Source organism: Polyodon spathula, chromosome 23 (assembly GCF_017654505.1).
Source record: "Polyodon spathula isolate WHYD16114869_AA chromosome 23, ASM1765450v1, whole genome shotgun sequence".
Lineage (NCBI taxonomy): Eukaryota > Metazoa > Chordata > Actinopteri > Acipenseriformes > Polyodontidae > Polyodon > Polyodon spathula.
Window position 1 is genome coordinate 10,676,001 of NC_054556.1, and position 13,720 is coordinate 10,689,720.

General features: G+C 38.5%; 1 protein-coding gene across 1 annotated transcript in view; it reads left to right on the top strand.

Moving 5' to 3' along the window:
- The first annotated feature begins 1,708 nt into the window (after window positions 1-1,708).
- Window positions 1,709-13,720, top strand: part of LOC121298271 (glutamate receptor-interacting protein 2-like) — a 44,991-nt gene continuing 32,979 nt past the window's right edge. The window contains exons 1-3 of the mRNA XM_041225301.1: window positions 1,709-2,630; window positions 10,720-10,800; window positions 13,414-13,549. Coding sequence (XP_041081235.1) covers window positions 2,591-2,630; window positions 10,720-10,800; window positions 13,414-13,549 — 257 coding nt within the window. The 5' untranslated portion in view covers window positions 1,709-2,590. The remainder of the gene's footprint in view (window positions 2,631-10,719; window positions 10,801-13,413; window positions 13,550-13,720) is intronic.

The following is a 13,720-nucleotide window of genomic DNA, read 5'->3' on the forward strand; positions in this document are numbered from 1 at the left end:
GGGGGGGGGGGTGTGTGAGTTGAAGACTGAGCAGATGAGGGCGAAAAAGTGTTGTTTTTATGATGAATGAACAGAGAGATGGGATGGTAATCTAGCCAGTAACTCTGATACCTCTGTGCTGCACTGTAGGGAGTGGGCGCTGGACACTCGTAGATGAATGAAAAGCGACTAGCTGCAACATCATATTGGATTGTTGCTATGTAAGATTTAACCCACAAGGCTGCTTGTGAACACTTAAAGGGGGAGGTGGGTTTCTCGGCTATTCTCATGTGTATATTTTAAATGACCTTCATAGGAAATGAATACCAAGCCATGTCTGGACAAGGAACACTTATAAAAGCCATAAAACAGTCATCGTGGGACACATTTTCTTTCAATAAAAGATTTTTCTTCTAGTTTTAAAGCATGAAAGAAGTTTTATGTATGTATATGTAGATAGATACGATTTAACTGGGCATTTGCATTTTATATGGAATGACCACCAACAATTTTCAATGGAATGTCCATGTGCTTTTAATTAACTCTGGCTGCTTTGATCAGAAATAACATAAATCAATTAAATACCTACTTTGTTTGACTTGGTACTCTCTCCTTGGAAATTCTTCCCTCTCACAGCATCGTACAGATATTTGGCTGAAATATCTGCCTACCTTCAACAGAATGACTCAATTAACTTTGTGTTCTAAGAGATTTCTATGTCGCCCGCAAAGCCTCTGTGATAAAACTGAACATGAGTGGCTCACCTGATAAAGGGCAGAGCGAGTCACACAGTCAGGGAAGCACAGGTTGGTGTTTTAGTTGTGTGGAGTAGCTGAGGAGCCCCTGGGTGTAAAGAGGTGAGTGGTTTTGGGGTGGGCTCTGGGACCCCCACTGAGCTTTAGTGCTCCTAAATATTTGGGGGGGGGGGGGGGTTGTGTGTTTTTTGTCTTTGTCCCTAGGGTTAAAATAACATTAACCAGACTAATTTTAGCTGCATTTGGTTTCCTTCAAATGGATAAGCACATTTCTTAGTCTTTCAGTCTTTCAGGGAATGCTGAATTAATATAGAAACTGCATAATTACTATCTCACCCAGCCTTCATTTCTCCACTGGTGGGTGAAAACCTGCCTAATTAATCAGCCTTCTCTGTATCAGTTGAACTCCTGAAGAATGTTGCACTACATCTTGATTTGCGTGTTTTTATTCTCCGGGCCTGATGTCAAACCCGATGACATTTACTGTCCTAATGATAAATATTTTTTTCCAACATATTCATGACTTCTATCATCTGCTTAGTCTGTTTTTTTATGTTTGATGCCAAGTATACATCTTTCCTAGACATGCTAAGCCATGAAATCCGGTTTTGGATATCACAAAAACAGCTGGTTACTGCATTTATTACAAAAAGATTTCTGCATAAATGCAGCCTGCTAGGTGTATGCTAATCTACTTATTCCACCACGAAGGGGCATTTGGTCATGCCTGCAGAAAGATAATTGTAGGCTCTTGGCTCATTTTTAAATAGTTTCATTATTTCTTTTTAAATTGCTTAGAATTTATTTGCAGATGAGTTGCTCTGTTTTCTTAATGCACTGCTATCTGATTTTGACAAAGCCTTTATGTTTTGCCAGTGCATTCTGATGTTTGGGGACTTAAGTGGGCTGTCCTATGCTGATACAGGGGGCAGGGCTAATCACTCAAGCCCCACTGCCTGGGACTGTGTGCATGGGGCTGCTTCAGATGTAGATTACAGCTTCTACTGCAGTGTGTCTGTGTGTATGCGTATTTGTGTGTGGGTGATTTAATGCCATGGAGTGGAACAACTAATGGCATTACCTGAAAAAGGTTACAGGGAGAAAGAGAAGGACACTGCTTTTTTTTTCTTCCTTTTTTTTATTTTTTTTGTTTTGCATTTTGCTTCTTTTTGAAGAAGTGTGTGCCAAATGAACCAAGAGAGAAGGAAAGTCATGCAGTGTGCCTTAGCATTGTTCCAGCTCCTCTAGACCTGAACAAACTTCAATTTAAACAGCGACCTTTCGATATTTTTTGTGAAGCTTTAGAGAAGAGCGCAAACTGACAAACGCTGGATGTTTTAGGGAAAATAAAAAAAAAAAACAAAAAAAAAAAAACAACAAAAAAACTTGAACGAATAACTACCATCCATTTAAAAAAAATAATTTGTGATTTCACATTTTATACAAGGGGATCTAGAAAATCACTATATGTTTGTACTGTTCATAAAATAGTACAGTCTGGCACAGCTTTAGCATGATAATAACTTGCTATTGATGGACTCATTCATTTTATCATTGGAGATGTTTCTGACAACAGTTTATATGTACTACAGGAGAAGGTCAAAGTGATTTTAAGTTTTTACAAGGAGATTTTTAATTGCTGGTAGATGCAGTGGGTTCTGCCTAGAAAAGAAAAAAAAAACGGATTCATGAGGAGAAAAAATATCAAGAACAACCGCGGTTTGTGAAAAACAGGTTTTACGGTTCGAAGTGGGACTGATTGAAGTAGCCAAGTGCTGGGACGCTGCACCAAGGCCTGTCTGACAGGGTGGTCTGTTATTACAATTAGCTGGATGTTTTGATAGACAATAGCAGGCATGCTGTGCGGATTGAGAAGGGAACTGCAGTCAGAATTTGGTAAGTGTTTCAGTAGATCCTTTGTGCTGTTTAAAGGAAGATGCTTTTTTCTACATATAGTTGTAGTACACACAGTGTTTGTAGCACATTAGTAATTCCAATAGCCTATTCAGAACACAGAGTTATGTCCGTGTTGATCAGTCTGATTTTTTTCTTTGTTTTATGTAAACTGCATCATTCAATTTGCCTTATTCACGTCAGGGTAATGATGGAGCTTTCATCTTCAAGAGTGAAGGGAATTTTCTGGAAAAACACAAAAAATATTTACACATTTTTAAAGCATCAACCTTGGGTCAGATTCATTGCAGCTGTTGACTAACTATACAAAGTTTCATTACCCTTGTCTCCTGCTGTTGCTATCTACATTTCTTCATTCATTTTGTACCTTGGTCTTAATACCTTTCTTGCGCTTTAACAAAAGCTGGAAACGGTTATATTTCTTAAGGTCTTCCCCAAGGATGTGAAGTTTTATTGAATAATAATTCACTTCCTCAGGAAGGATTGTTTCTCTCAGAGGTTAGAAACTGATGGTACATGTGATAGCCCCGACGGACTATTTGTTTTTCTCTGTGTAATAAGATAAAATGAGAATTTAATGATGGGCCGTTTTGATACTAGTCAAGGTTTTATCTGTGCACAAGATGGCAAGGAGGTCCGTACACTTACTGGAGCCCATGATTCATCCTTTGGCTCTCCTGATGTTTTATATCAAAGCAGGTTTTTATAGGCTTCTTCTGACAATCCATTCATATATACTGTGTGTGTGATATATATATATATATATATATATATATATATATATATATATATATATATATATATATATATATATATATATATATACTTCTCCTTCATAACAATATAGCGTTGGGAGCCATGGTCACGAGAAATGGAAGCCAGTCACGTTATAACTGGTTCTCCCTTATAAAGGGGAAGCAGTCCATGAACCATTGACACACCAGAGACTGACACACCAGAGACACTGATCACATACAACAGGGATGACCATGGGAACCAAAACATAATATATTAGTGACATAATTATAACGAAAAGCCCTGTACTCCACCATTTACGTCACTCCTTGGTTAATATATTCCCAGTCAGATTTGATCATTCAGGCAAACATAGACATGTTGGTGTTTTGCCTCTGAAGTTCAATTCAAGCAGTGTTTGTTCTAAATGTTTGTCCCAGTATTAATTTAGAACACGATTTAAGACCATTTTAAATAAGTGACTATATATAGATAAACTTTCTCAGGTTTTCTAATAATTGCATGTCTCTGTGTCTCGGCTCACAAAAAGCTCTTGTTATGCCACCCAAAATCGAAAGTCAAAGATTAGCCTATCATGTAGGTTAAGAAAATGGGCTGGTCTAAAAATAGAACTGCAATTCCGTAGACATTTGAACAAGTACATACTGCCACCATCTATTTTATATTATATTAGTGAATCTCCACAACCTGATACGTTCAGTAAATCAAAACAAACAACCTGCCCATTTTCTAATATAGAAATAGATTTTATTTGCTTGTACAACGGTTGTACTGACATTAATTTGCTTTACTTCTCTGTTTAACACCTGCTAGTTACTGGCAAGAACACCCTTGGCCTCTAAGATTGAGAATTTAGCCAAAGTATGTGCTGCTTTTGTGAAAAGGACAAATGTCCACTGTGGACTAGGTTATAAAAACCACTAACTTCATTCTTGAGCTAGGTTTGAATGAAGAGTTTTAGAGGTAACAGGCATCACATAGCTCATTTTATTATGTTGATGATTATGGCATTCAGCATGGAAAGCACAAAGTAACTGCAAAGGCCATCTATCAAGTTATTATTTTGCCACTTTAAACAAAAAGGTCACATTCCAGGCATCTTAAAGTGCTCTGTATTTTGACCTCCTGCCCCTCCTTGTTTATTGTCTCAGAGTGTATTGTATTTAACCTTATGTTAAACCTTAACATTAAAACTTCACAGGGTAAAGGCTCTCTTTCTTAGCAGTGTTGTGTTGATGGCTCTTGCAATTTAGTGGTGCACTTCACCAGCTAGACCTTTTTAAATAAACTTGACATATAATTGATGTCCTGTAAAGTGGCCCTGGGTGGTATTTGGGTTACACAAGTCTTAATTAACTGGTTGAACTTTCAGTATTCTGTTGTTGCCAAAAAATATTGATGGTTCTGTTATCTGGGTGAAACTCCTACTAGATGAATCTTGCAGTCTTTAGAGTTTTTGTGTATCTTTTAATTTTACCGTCTTGCATATCATTATCACCACTATAGCAGTGTTCATAACATAATGCAGTTTACAATCGGGAAACATTTCAACAGATTCTTAGGTAAAACTATGAAGTTAAGTGAAGTAGAGAAACAATTTAGTTAAAGGCTTCATCAGTGATTTCATTTTACAGATAGAAAGGTTTAGGTCTGACCAGGGTGCACATACTGTAGTTTTTATTCAGTTAGATGATCTATAATTCTCTTTTGTGCTTTTATAATATGTTGTAGGAATGTGCTTAGTTTAAAATGTCCAAGGAGTCCATCGTTGAAAGGCCACTCATCTCCACAATGGTGTCTTCCATTCTGTACATAAGAACATTGTATCACATGATGTGCTTTAGGGAGTGCAAAAGGCTGTTGCCGTTACAGCTGTATGTTTAAGAGATACTTCATGCTTTTAATGTGTTCAGCTGGGATCCACAGTTGTCTAAGGCACTAGGCTTTCCCCACCCCAGGCATGTAATATGATCTGCTTCTGATCATGCTGGGAATGCGACAGGCTTCCTGAGTTGGAATGTGCTAGTTTATGGATAATCCTTATAGGTGTTGGTGCGAGGGTGAGTGGAGAGGTTCATATTGGAACTTGAGATTTTCCACACTAGTGTAAGCTAGGCTGCCAAACCTAGGAGAAAGTATTGACAAGCAACAGCTGGAGGGACGGAACTGAACTTTAACCTTATTACTGACTGAACCTGAATGAGCTTCAACACGGCATGCCCGTTATTGGTGGCAGTCGTTTATATAGTAGACATTTTGAGTCTTTCCTGAAAGATATATCCTATATATTTTATTATACACTACTACTGTATGCGAGGGCATCTCCAACAACAAAAACAAAATTAATTGAGAGCTAGTTGGCACAGCAAGTTAATTTATGAGTCTCTCTGGAGGACTCTGAACAATTGCCAGTCTCTGCTTGTCAGAAGTGCAGGACTCAAGGGGGTGTTCAGGTCAGAACTGAGGGGCACTCGCTTGTTGAGTTTGGAGAGGAAGTCCCTATGTTTCCTGTGTCTCACTTTTCACCAGTACTGCATTGACAAGCACCAAAAACAAATCAAAGATGTATGTGTCTTTTAATAGCATGTTTTACATACTTAGTTATTTCTTTAAAAAGTAACTGTTTCATAAATTACTGTACCTTAACAAATAAGTGCATTCAGTTTGCCTTTTTGTGTGTTTTTGGTTTTTTTGTTTGGGTAGGAAAGGGAAGTAGATAAGCACCAGTCGGTCAAGTTGTTTGCAAGTGCTGAGGAAGGAAGCACTCTCAAATGCTTGTTCATTTCATCAAAGCTTAAAGCCTCTAATCTTTGAGGTCTGGTTGACGCTCTGAAGACCGTGGCTTAAAACGGTAAGGAACTGGCAGGATTTAACATGAAAGATTTACAATGTCTGAACTTTTTGCGTTGCTTTGCAGTTTTTTTGTAGGCTTTGTAGTTGGCTCCATGCTTTGCTTGGTTCCTGTCTCCAGTGTAAGAACAGAAAGTGCTTTGCATGTACTGTACAGCTTGTATCGTTAAAATATTTACAACGAAAAGCCCACAAAGCTGCTCTCTGGTGCAGTGGTTCACCATATTGACAGCAACGGTATTATTACATCCCACAAAAGCCAATTAATACTCGGTCAAAATAAGAGCCTTACTGAGGGAACATCTCTAGGGTAAATGTGTCCTTTAAAAGGGATTGATTTTAGAAGACCTCAAATAAAATCAATCACAATATATAATGCAATGGATTTTACAGTAATCTGAACTGCAGCACAGCAGATTCAAATGTATGTATGTATATTTTTTGTTATGACCAACACAGTTACTATGCATTTATTTAATTGACAAACAGGTTTATTTTACAATTTCAATTGCCTATTATGGACGAGAGGGCACTGAACAAGAATATGAAAAATGCAGTTGCCAAAAACATTCCTGGAAATGTGGTTGGGGTCAGTTCCTGTTTTTCAATTCAAATTCCTTTTTAAAATCAATTGCCAGTTCCAATTCCCATTCCTTTTAATCAATGCCAACACATCATTGATCAAAATTGCAACTGGCATCATTCTGTTAAAGTGAGCTTCTCACAGTGGCAACACATCCTTCGAAGGAGTTGGAATTGGTTTTAAAATGGAAATGGAATTGACCCCAACCCTGACTGGAAATGAATGTGTTCCCTTCCTTTGACTTTTGATATTGAAACAAAAATGGAGTTAATAAACAACTCCTAAAATTGAATTATGTTGTGTTGGTTTTTCCTCTCCTTCTCTCGGAAAAGAGGGGGGGGGGGGGACCTTGCAAATAGAACTTCTACAAACCTCCCCTCTGCAGTCGCCACGGAAACTGCCTTTGTCTATTCCCTGTTATTTGTGCCTCACCATTCCGCCTCCTCACTTGCTGTTTATCTGGGTGCAGCTGTAATGTTCAGTGCCGTCCCTTATTGAAGTGGCACTGATAAGGCACAGCAGGTAATGAATAGTGTCTTGCAGGCACATTGTGCAAGGGTCTTTTCATAATGGATTTGATTTCCTGTTATTGCATGGCTGATGGCACTGATTAGATGCCAGGATTGTGAAATGTGTGCGTTTTTATATCTGGATTTAACTCCTTGATGATTTTAAACAGTAAGGTTATCTCTGTTTAAATCCAAGTTTCTTCCCATACTGTTGTAGCATCGGGTGGATTTAATCAAAACATGCTATGCCCCATTGAGCTGTGCAGTTTCCGTATTCTGTGGTGCTATTCAATCAAAATTCTAGACTTAGTTGGAAACATCCCAAACGTGCTAGTCGATCAAGTATGGCAAAAGTCAGATAGTGGGTTGGGTTTTACATCATACCCATACCAAACAACTACAAACGTTTCCAATATTAATCTCCAATTGAAAACGTTCATCCTTAGCCGATGGATTAGTCTGTTCTTATTAATGAAGGAGAAAAACATGAATTTATCACCATAACAACCTGCTGAATATGTGTAGCACGCGCAGCGGAGAGCAGCGGGTGATTGAAAAATGATCCTTAGCAAGTGGCTCACAATTCAGCGGTCTCCATTCCGTTTAGAATCAACAAAGTTGTCTGTTCCAGCAAATCTCATGGAGATCAGAAGGGGCCAAAAAGCCATTGCCCTAACAGTTTTTTTGGGAAAAAGTAGTTTCCGAAAAAAGTATATAACATTTATTTCCACTTTGACGTGACTGTGCAGCGTGTTGTCACTCCTTCAGAATGCCGTGCACGCATGTAGTTTAATTTTACACTAGACTGCAGAGTGAGAGGAGGGTTGCTTGCATCTTCATTGTCAGGTGTTTGTACCTCTTTTTTTTAAAGCTCTATAGATTTAACTATGATGACCAAACAAGAAATGTTTTAGGATCTGAGAACGGTAGCGGGACAGGCTGCCGATTTGCTACATTAAGGACATATATTATTAAGAGGTTGTAATACAGATTGATTTGTTAAATTCCACAAATGATATGGTTTTTAAGCATATAAATGTTGGCATAAGTGCATACTTGCATATGTGTAGATTTGCAGTAGCTTATAGTGGTGTACTTTCTTCCATGGCAAAAATACTTTATAATGTAAAAACAAAACACTGCAAAACATCAGGTTTTTTTATGTTTCAGATTTAATTGTGTATTCATGTATACTGAGTAAGGGAGAGACAGTACAATTGGTATAATTACTCTTTCTGAGAGCTGTCTGTAGCCCCCAGTACATCTCTAGAGATGGCAGCTGTGTTCCTTCACATTGCTTCCTAGTTTTCTTCGTAGATAATGGAGAGTGTAATTAATACTTGAATTTGCTATCTGAATAAAATATGTTGTGAATATGAATTTTACGAATATTTTCTTTCTTTATTTTTATCTGTAATTATCTGCATAGTAATTAGGCGAGACGTAATTCACAAGAGTCCTTGTTAAAATGACCATCTATAACCCTGGGAACAAAACCTGGCTATTTTCCACTGGGCACAAATCGAAATCGTTTTTCAGAATAAATAAACCTAAAATGTACTTTTAATTTGAGAATAAAAAATGGTATTTGTGCAAAAGGTGATATATTTAGTTTAATTTTCAAGATAAGCCTGTATGACTTAATGTACTGTATACAAGACAGAAAAAAAAAAAAAAAAAAACAGTACATCGTGCATGCCAAAGCAGCAGATTGAGACCCATTTTTTTTTTCTGGGTCGCATCTCGGAATGTGGCTGGTCCATCATTCCTAGTATCATTTGCTTATGGACTTTGACAGCTGTCTTTTTAATCTTTGCAGCATTGCTCAAAATACATTTAATTTCCTGTATGTCCTGATAGCATTTGAGTATTATAATTTTATTTTATTTTATACTTCTTCCTCTGGTATGTTACAAACAAACTTTATAGTGTTTCTCAGTGTGACACTTAAAATCATGCTGCTGCTCACCGACCATAGACAACAACCCACAGGGCTTCCCAGTGATTGATGTGCACCCGAGTAAACTGGGGCAGTGAAAAGGAGATCCGTGCCCTATAAGTAGCTCTACTTTGGAGGGAAGCATGTGGCAGATGACACACACCCATGCACAGTTCAGATTGATGTTGCCAGGACTCTCTAGACAAATGGTGCGTTTACAGGGAGTGATTCTAGACTGGCTCCTCGGTGCCGGGGCATACTGTAACATTTATACACAGTAACAGCAGGAGATACCGTTCTGATATTTCAACTCGCAGTGCCCTGTTATTCTATATTGAGGTCTGGCAAAGCTCATTTGGTTTCTGCAGTTGAAACTATGAAAGCAAAAATACATGCCTGTGTTTCCTCTGAATATTTGACAGATACCAGCTGTATCTTTTTATCTGTTTGAGTTTGGTGACTCAGTGACTCAGAGTGGCTAGACTTCATTTTATTTTTTTTTGGTTTTAAATTATTTGCGATAATTGGCTTTTAGAAATTAGCCCCCTTTCCAAAATGGTTAGTTCTTTTGTTCCAAATGGTGATATTTTATTCCTAAAACCAAAATCAACTCAAAAGTCAACATTATTCAAGAATTTAAAGGCCAGTATTAAAAATAGCTGCGCTAAATACTTAGTTTTATTTTCTTCAAATTATCTCCAGATTTTCAGTCAAAAAAGTGTATTGCGTTGACAGACATTTTAACTAAAGTAACTGTAGTATGTTTTAATTTTAGGCTTGTATTTGCCAATGGGTGCAGGAAATAACACATTTTTTTCCCTGGACAATTCTCCTACAGTCAGATTGATTTGACCATTTTCAAGATGATTCAGTCATTAAGGGTTGCTCTCTAGCATCCCCTTACATAAGCATAAATGAGCAGGAAACATATTGTTGTCATCAGCTTGGGAAATCAGTACCATGACTTGGGTCTACACTTATGCAACTTGACATATGATGCTATAGTGTAAAGTCTAGACCTGTAGATACTGTGCAACAGTTCAAGCCCACTGTGATGGAGAACTCCAGAGTGATGGTTTAAATTCTATAATGTAAGGGGAGTTAAGCTGACATTTTGTAGGGTTTTCAAACTGTATTTTTGCATATTGTCAGGAAGGCCTTTATTGGTATGTACGTGGGTTTGCACAATTTCACATTGCTTGCTCATTTTATTTCCTTTTCATTGTGAGGCGCACAGAAACTGTTTAATTACTCGTTAAGTTCTGCTCCACAAAGTTATTTTTAGCTTATTTAATATACTGTAGTGTTTTTGACCCAAGTGCTGCCTTGGATGTCAATTTAAAATTATAGACCAAATTGTATAGGCGGGTTTACTGTGCTGCAAGTTATTTAACTACAATATATACTATATAATCCTTTTCCCCCCTATATCAGATGATGGCCCATACTCCAAGGGGAGCAAGAACCCTGCAGGGGCAGAGAATTCCCTCACTACAAGAAGGCAGAGTATACCAGGTAATGTAAGATTATTCTCCACTGATGGAGTTGAGGCGGGCAGGTCCTCTCCATTTTTTTTTTTTTTCACCCAGGTTTTCTCCCAAATTTAGTGTGCCCAATTATTATCTGTATCCTCAGTTCACCGCTCGCAACCCCCCCCCCCCCCCCCCGGCGACTCTGGGAACGGAGGCTGGAGCACGCGTCCTCCGAAACGTGCTCCTGCCAATCTGTCGTTTTTCGCAATGCGGATCCACAGAGAGGCCACCAGATCTATAGTGCCGGAGGACAACACCGATCTGGCGGCTCCACTGCAGAACCATCCCTATCGGCCACAGGGGCCGCTGATACACGCTGAGCCATGGATTCCCCTGCCGACCTAGGCCCTCCCTACCCGGGCAGCGCTCGGCCAATTGTGCGCCACCCCCTGGGAACTACCAGTCACGGTCGGTTGTGACTGAGGAGGGCAGGTGTACATACTGCAAGTCATACTTTAAAACTGTAATTATAACAACTGGGTAATTTACCCACGATTCCTGCATTTAATTGGTTACTTTTGTGCAATTGCAGGGAAATGGCCTTGTGAACAGCATTTTGTTATCTGCTGTAATTTCATGGTAACCCCATAGCACAGGCCATTTGCTTCCATGTAATCCACCAGTAGTTAGCATGCAAGAGCAGGACACACTGGTATTTACCCAGTTATTATCATGCTCTTGAATGGTTACCCATGCTATGTAAGCTAAATTTCTATAACATTAGGCATGCACTGTATCTGGAGAGCTGATTACAATTGTGGTAAATCATGTAAAGGAGCTTTTTTTTTATCACAAGCTAACGATCATTATCTGTGGGTTTATGGAGGCTGTCGGTCTGTTCGACTGCCTGTTTTTAATCATTTACTACACCCCTTGACCAGTTCCATAGTTATTCTGTGTATCAAATATGGGGATATCGGAAGGTTGTCAGTCTGTTTGACAGTCTATGTAGTGAACCTCTTATCCAGTTAGGAAGAAACCTTGAAGAGGGCATTCTGGGAGCAGAGTACTCTGGTCTGTCTGTCCGTACTCTATATCAGACTTACGTTTTTACTAATACATCGAGAATCATCCCCTATTCGATTGTAAAGAAACTGGGACATTCAGTTATTAAGAGGATCAGAATCTGGGGGCACATAGAGGCATCTGTGTGCATGTCAAACTTAGGTTTTTACCTGTGCATACAGTAGATGTAGGTCATGTAACCTATTTGATCATGTTAGCGATAGCTTTCGTTTTGACGGGGATGGCAGGGGATACATGTTATTGACACGCTTGTTTTATTGTGTCTTGCACATGATCCCTTATTTCAACTAGTGGATTACCACAGTAATTTTTTTTTTGTTGTTGTAGTTTGAATACATTTAGATCATAATTGTATTTTCCCTTGGGAGAGGATACTACTAATATATGTGTATTTTGACAAAATAAATAAATAAAACAAAAAAGCGGTCATTTGAAAACAAGTACAAGAAAACCAAATATATTTGTAGCTGCTCGTATGAAAATGCAAAGTCCCATGTGACAAAGCACAAAAGAGGTGGAAAATTGCTCCGCGAAATCTAGTTACCTTGGCTGGTTGAGCAGAGTTCCATGATTTTTATACCTGTGGCAAGTGGTTTAACCCTTAGAGTGTTGTCTACCAATATATTTGCCCTTAAGCCTTCATTTAGAATTTAGAAGTACATCTTTGTTTTGTAAGAATACATCTGAGTGTTTCACAGCCTTACCACAGAGCCTTGTATGGGTTTGTTGTTCATTACACTATGGTATATCTGTGCTAGTAGTCATGGATAGTTTGCTGTATTTGTTTAATGTTATTTTATGACAACTTAACAATGACTGTATTGTATTATGAAGGAGGGTAAAAAGTGTCGTGACTACTTCAGATTAGGGTTAATTGCTGAATCTTCATTTTTGTGGTGGTCAGAAACTGGACAGTAGCCCACATCAGAAAAAGCACCAGCAAATTCTGTATAGTTCACCATATCTGACAGAGACCCAGAACTGATGAATATCCCAGAGCTGTTTTGTGCAATTAGCTGTTTTGCTTCCAGCCCTGTACGACCTTAAAGCAAATGTATCCTCATTTCAGCTGAACGCTTCTAAAAATAAATAGAGGTAAAAGTAGACTTGCTCCAGTTGTATTCAATTCTGCCCTTTGTGTACAGCAATTTGTTAGTTATTGATTGTTATTCAAGCTACCAATTTAAGACTCTGCTGTAGAGAAGGATTAGTCTATAGAAAAAGACAATGGTAATCAGTTCACAATGCAATCCATTTCAATTTGAATTAAGTGTCAATGTTGCTTTTTCTTCATTACTCTCTGTATCTGTATATTTGACAGGTTTGAGTTTGGTACATTGTTCAGATTTGATGGTATGTATCAGAAGTCGCCGCTGTGGTGTGCTCACTCTTCCATTGACCAGACTTAATGGGGGAAGGGGATGAATTGATTGAAAGGTGTAACTTTTTAGTGTAATTCTAATTCGTGTTTTGTGTTAAACACGCCATATTATTGTTAAGCCACAAGTGAGGCATTTGATGTGTCGTCTACAGCATTGCCATTAATATCTGGTGCATTTTCTGTTCACAGAGGAGTTTAGGGGCGTTACGATAGTGGAACTAATAAAGAAAGAAGGCAGTACTCTGGGGTTGACCATCTCTGGAGGAACAGATAAAGACGGGAAACCAAGAGTGTCGAACTTGAGATCCGGGGGTCTGGCTGCAAGGTAAGCACTAGAGGAACTCAGAAGTGACTGTAAAATAAACTATTTCGTCTTTTTCCAGGTATGTTTTGTCTTTGTACTCAAAAAGACAACAAAGTTCAGTTTGTATCAGGCAGAACATTTAAAGTGTTGGCAGTTGGGTTGGCTGCAATTCCTTAATGAATTCACCCTGAG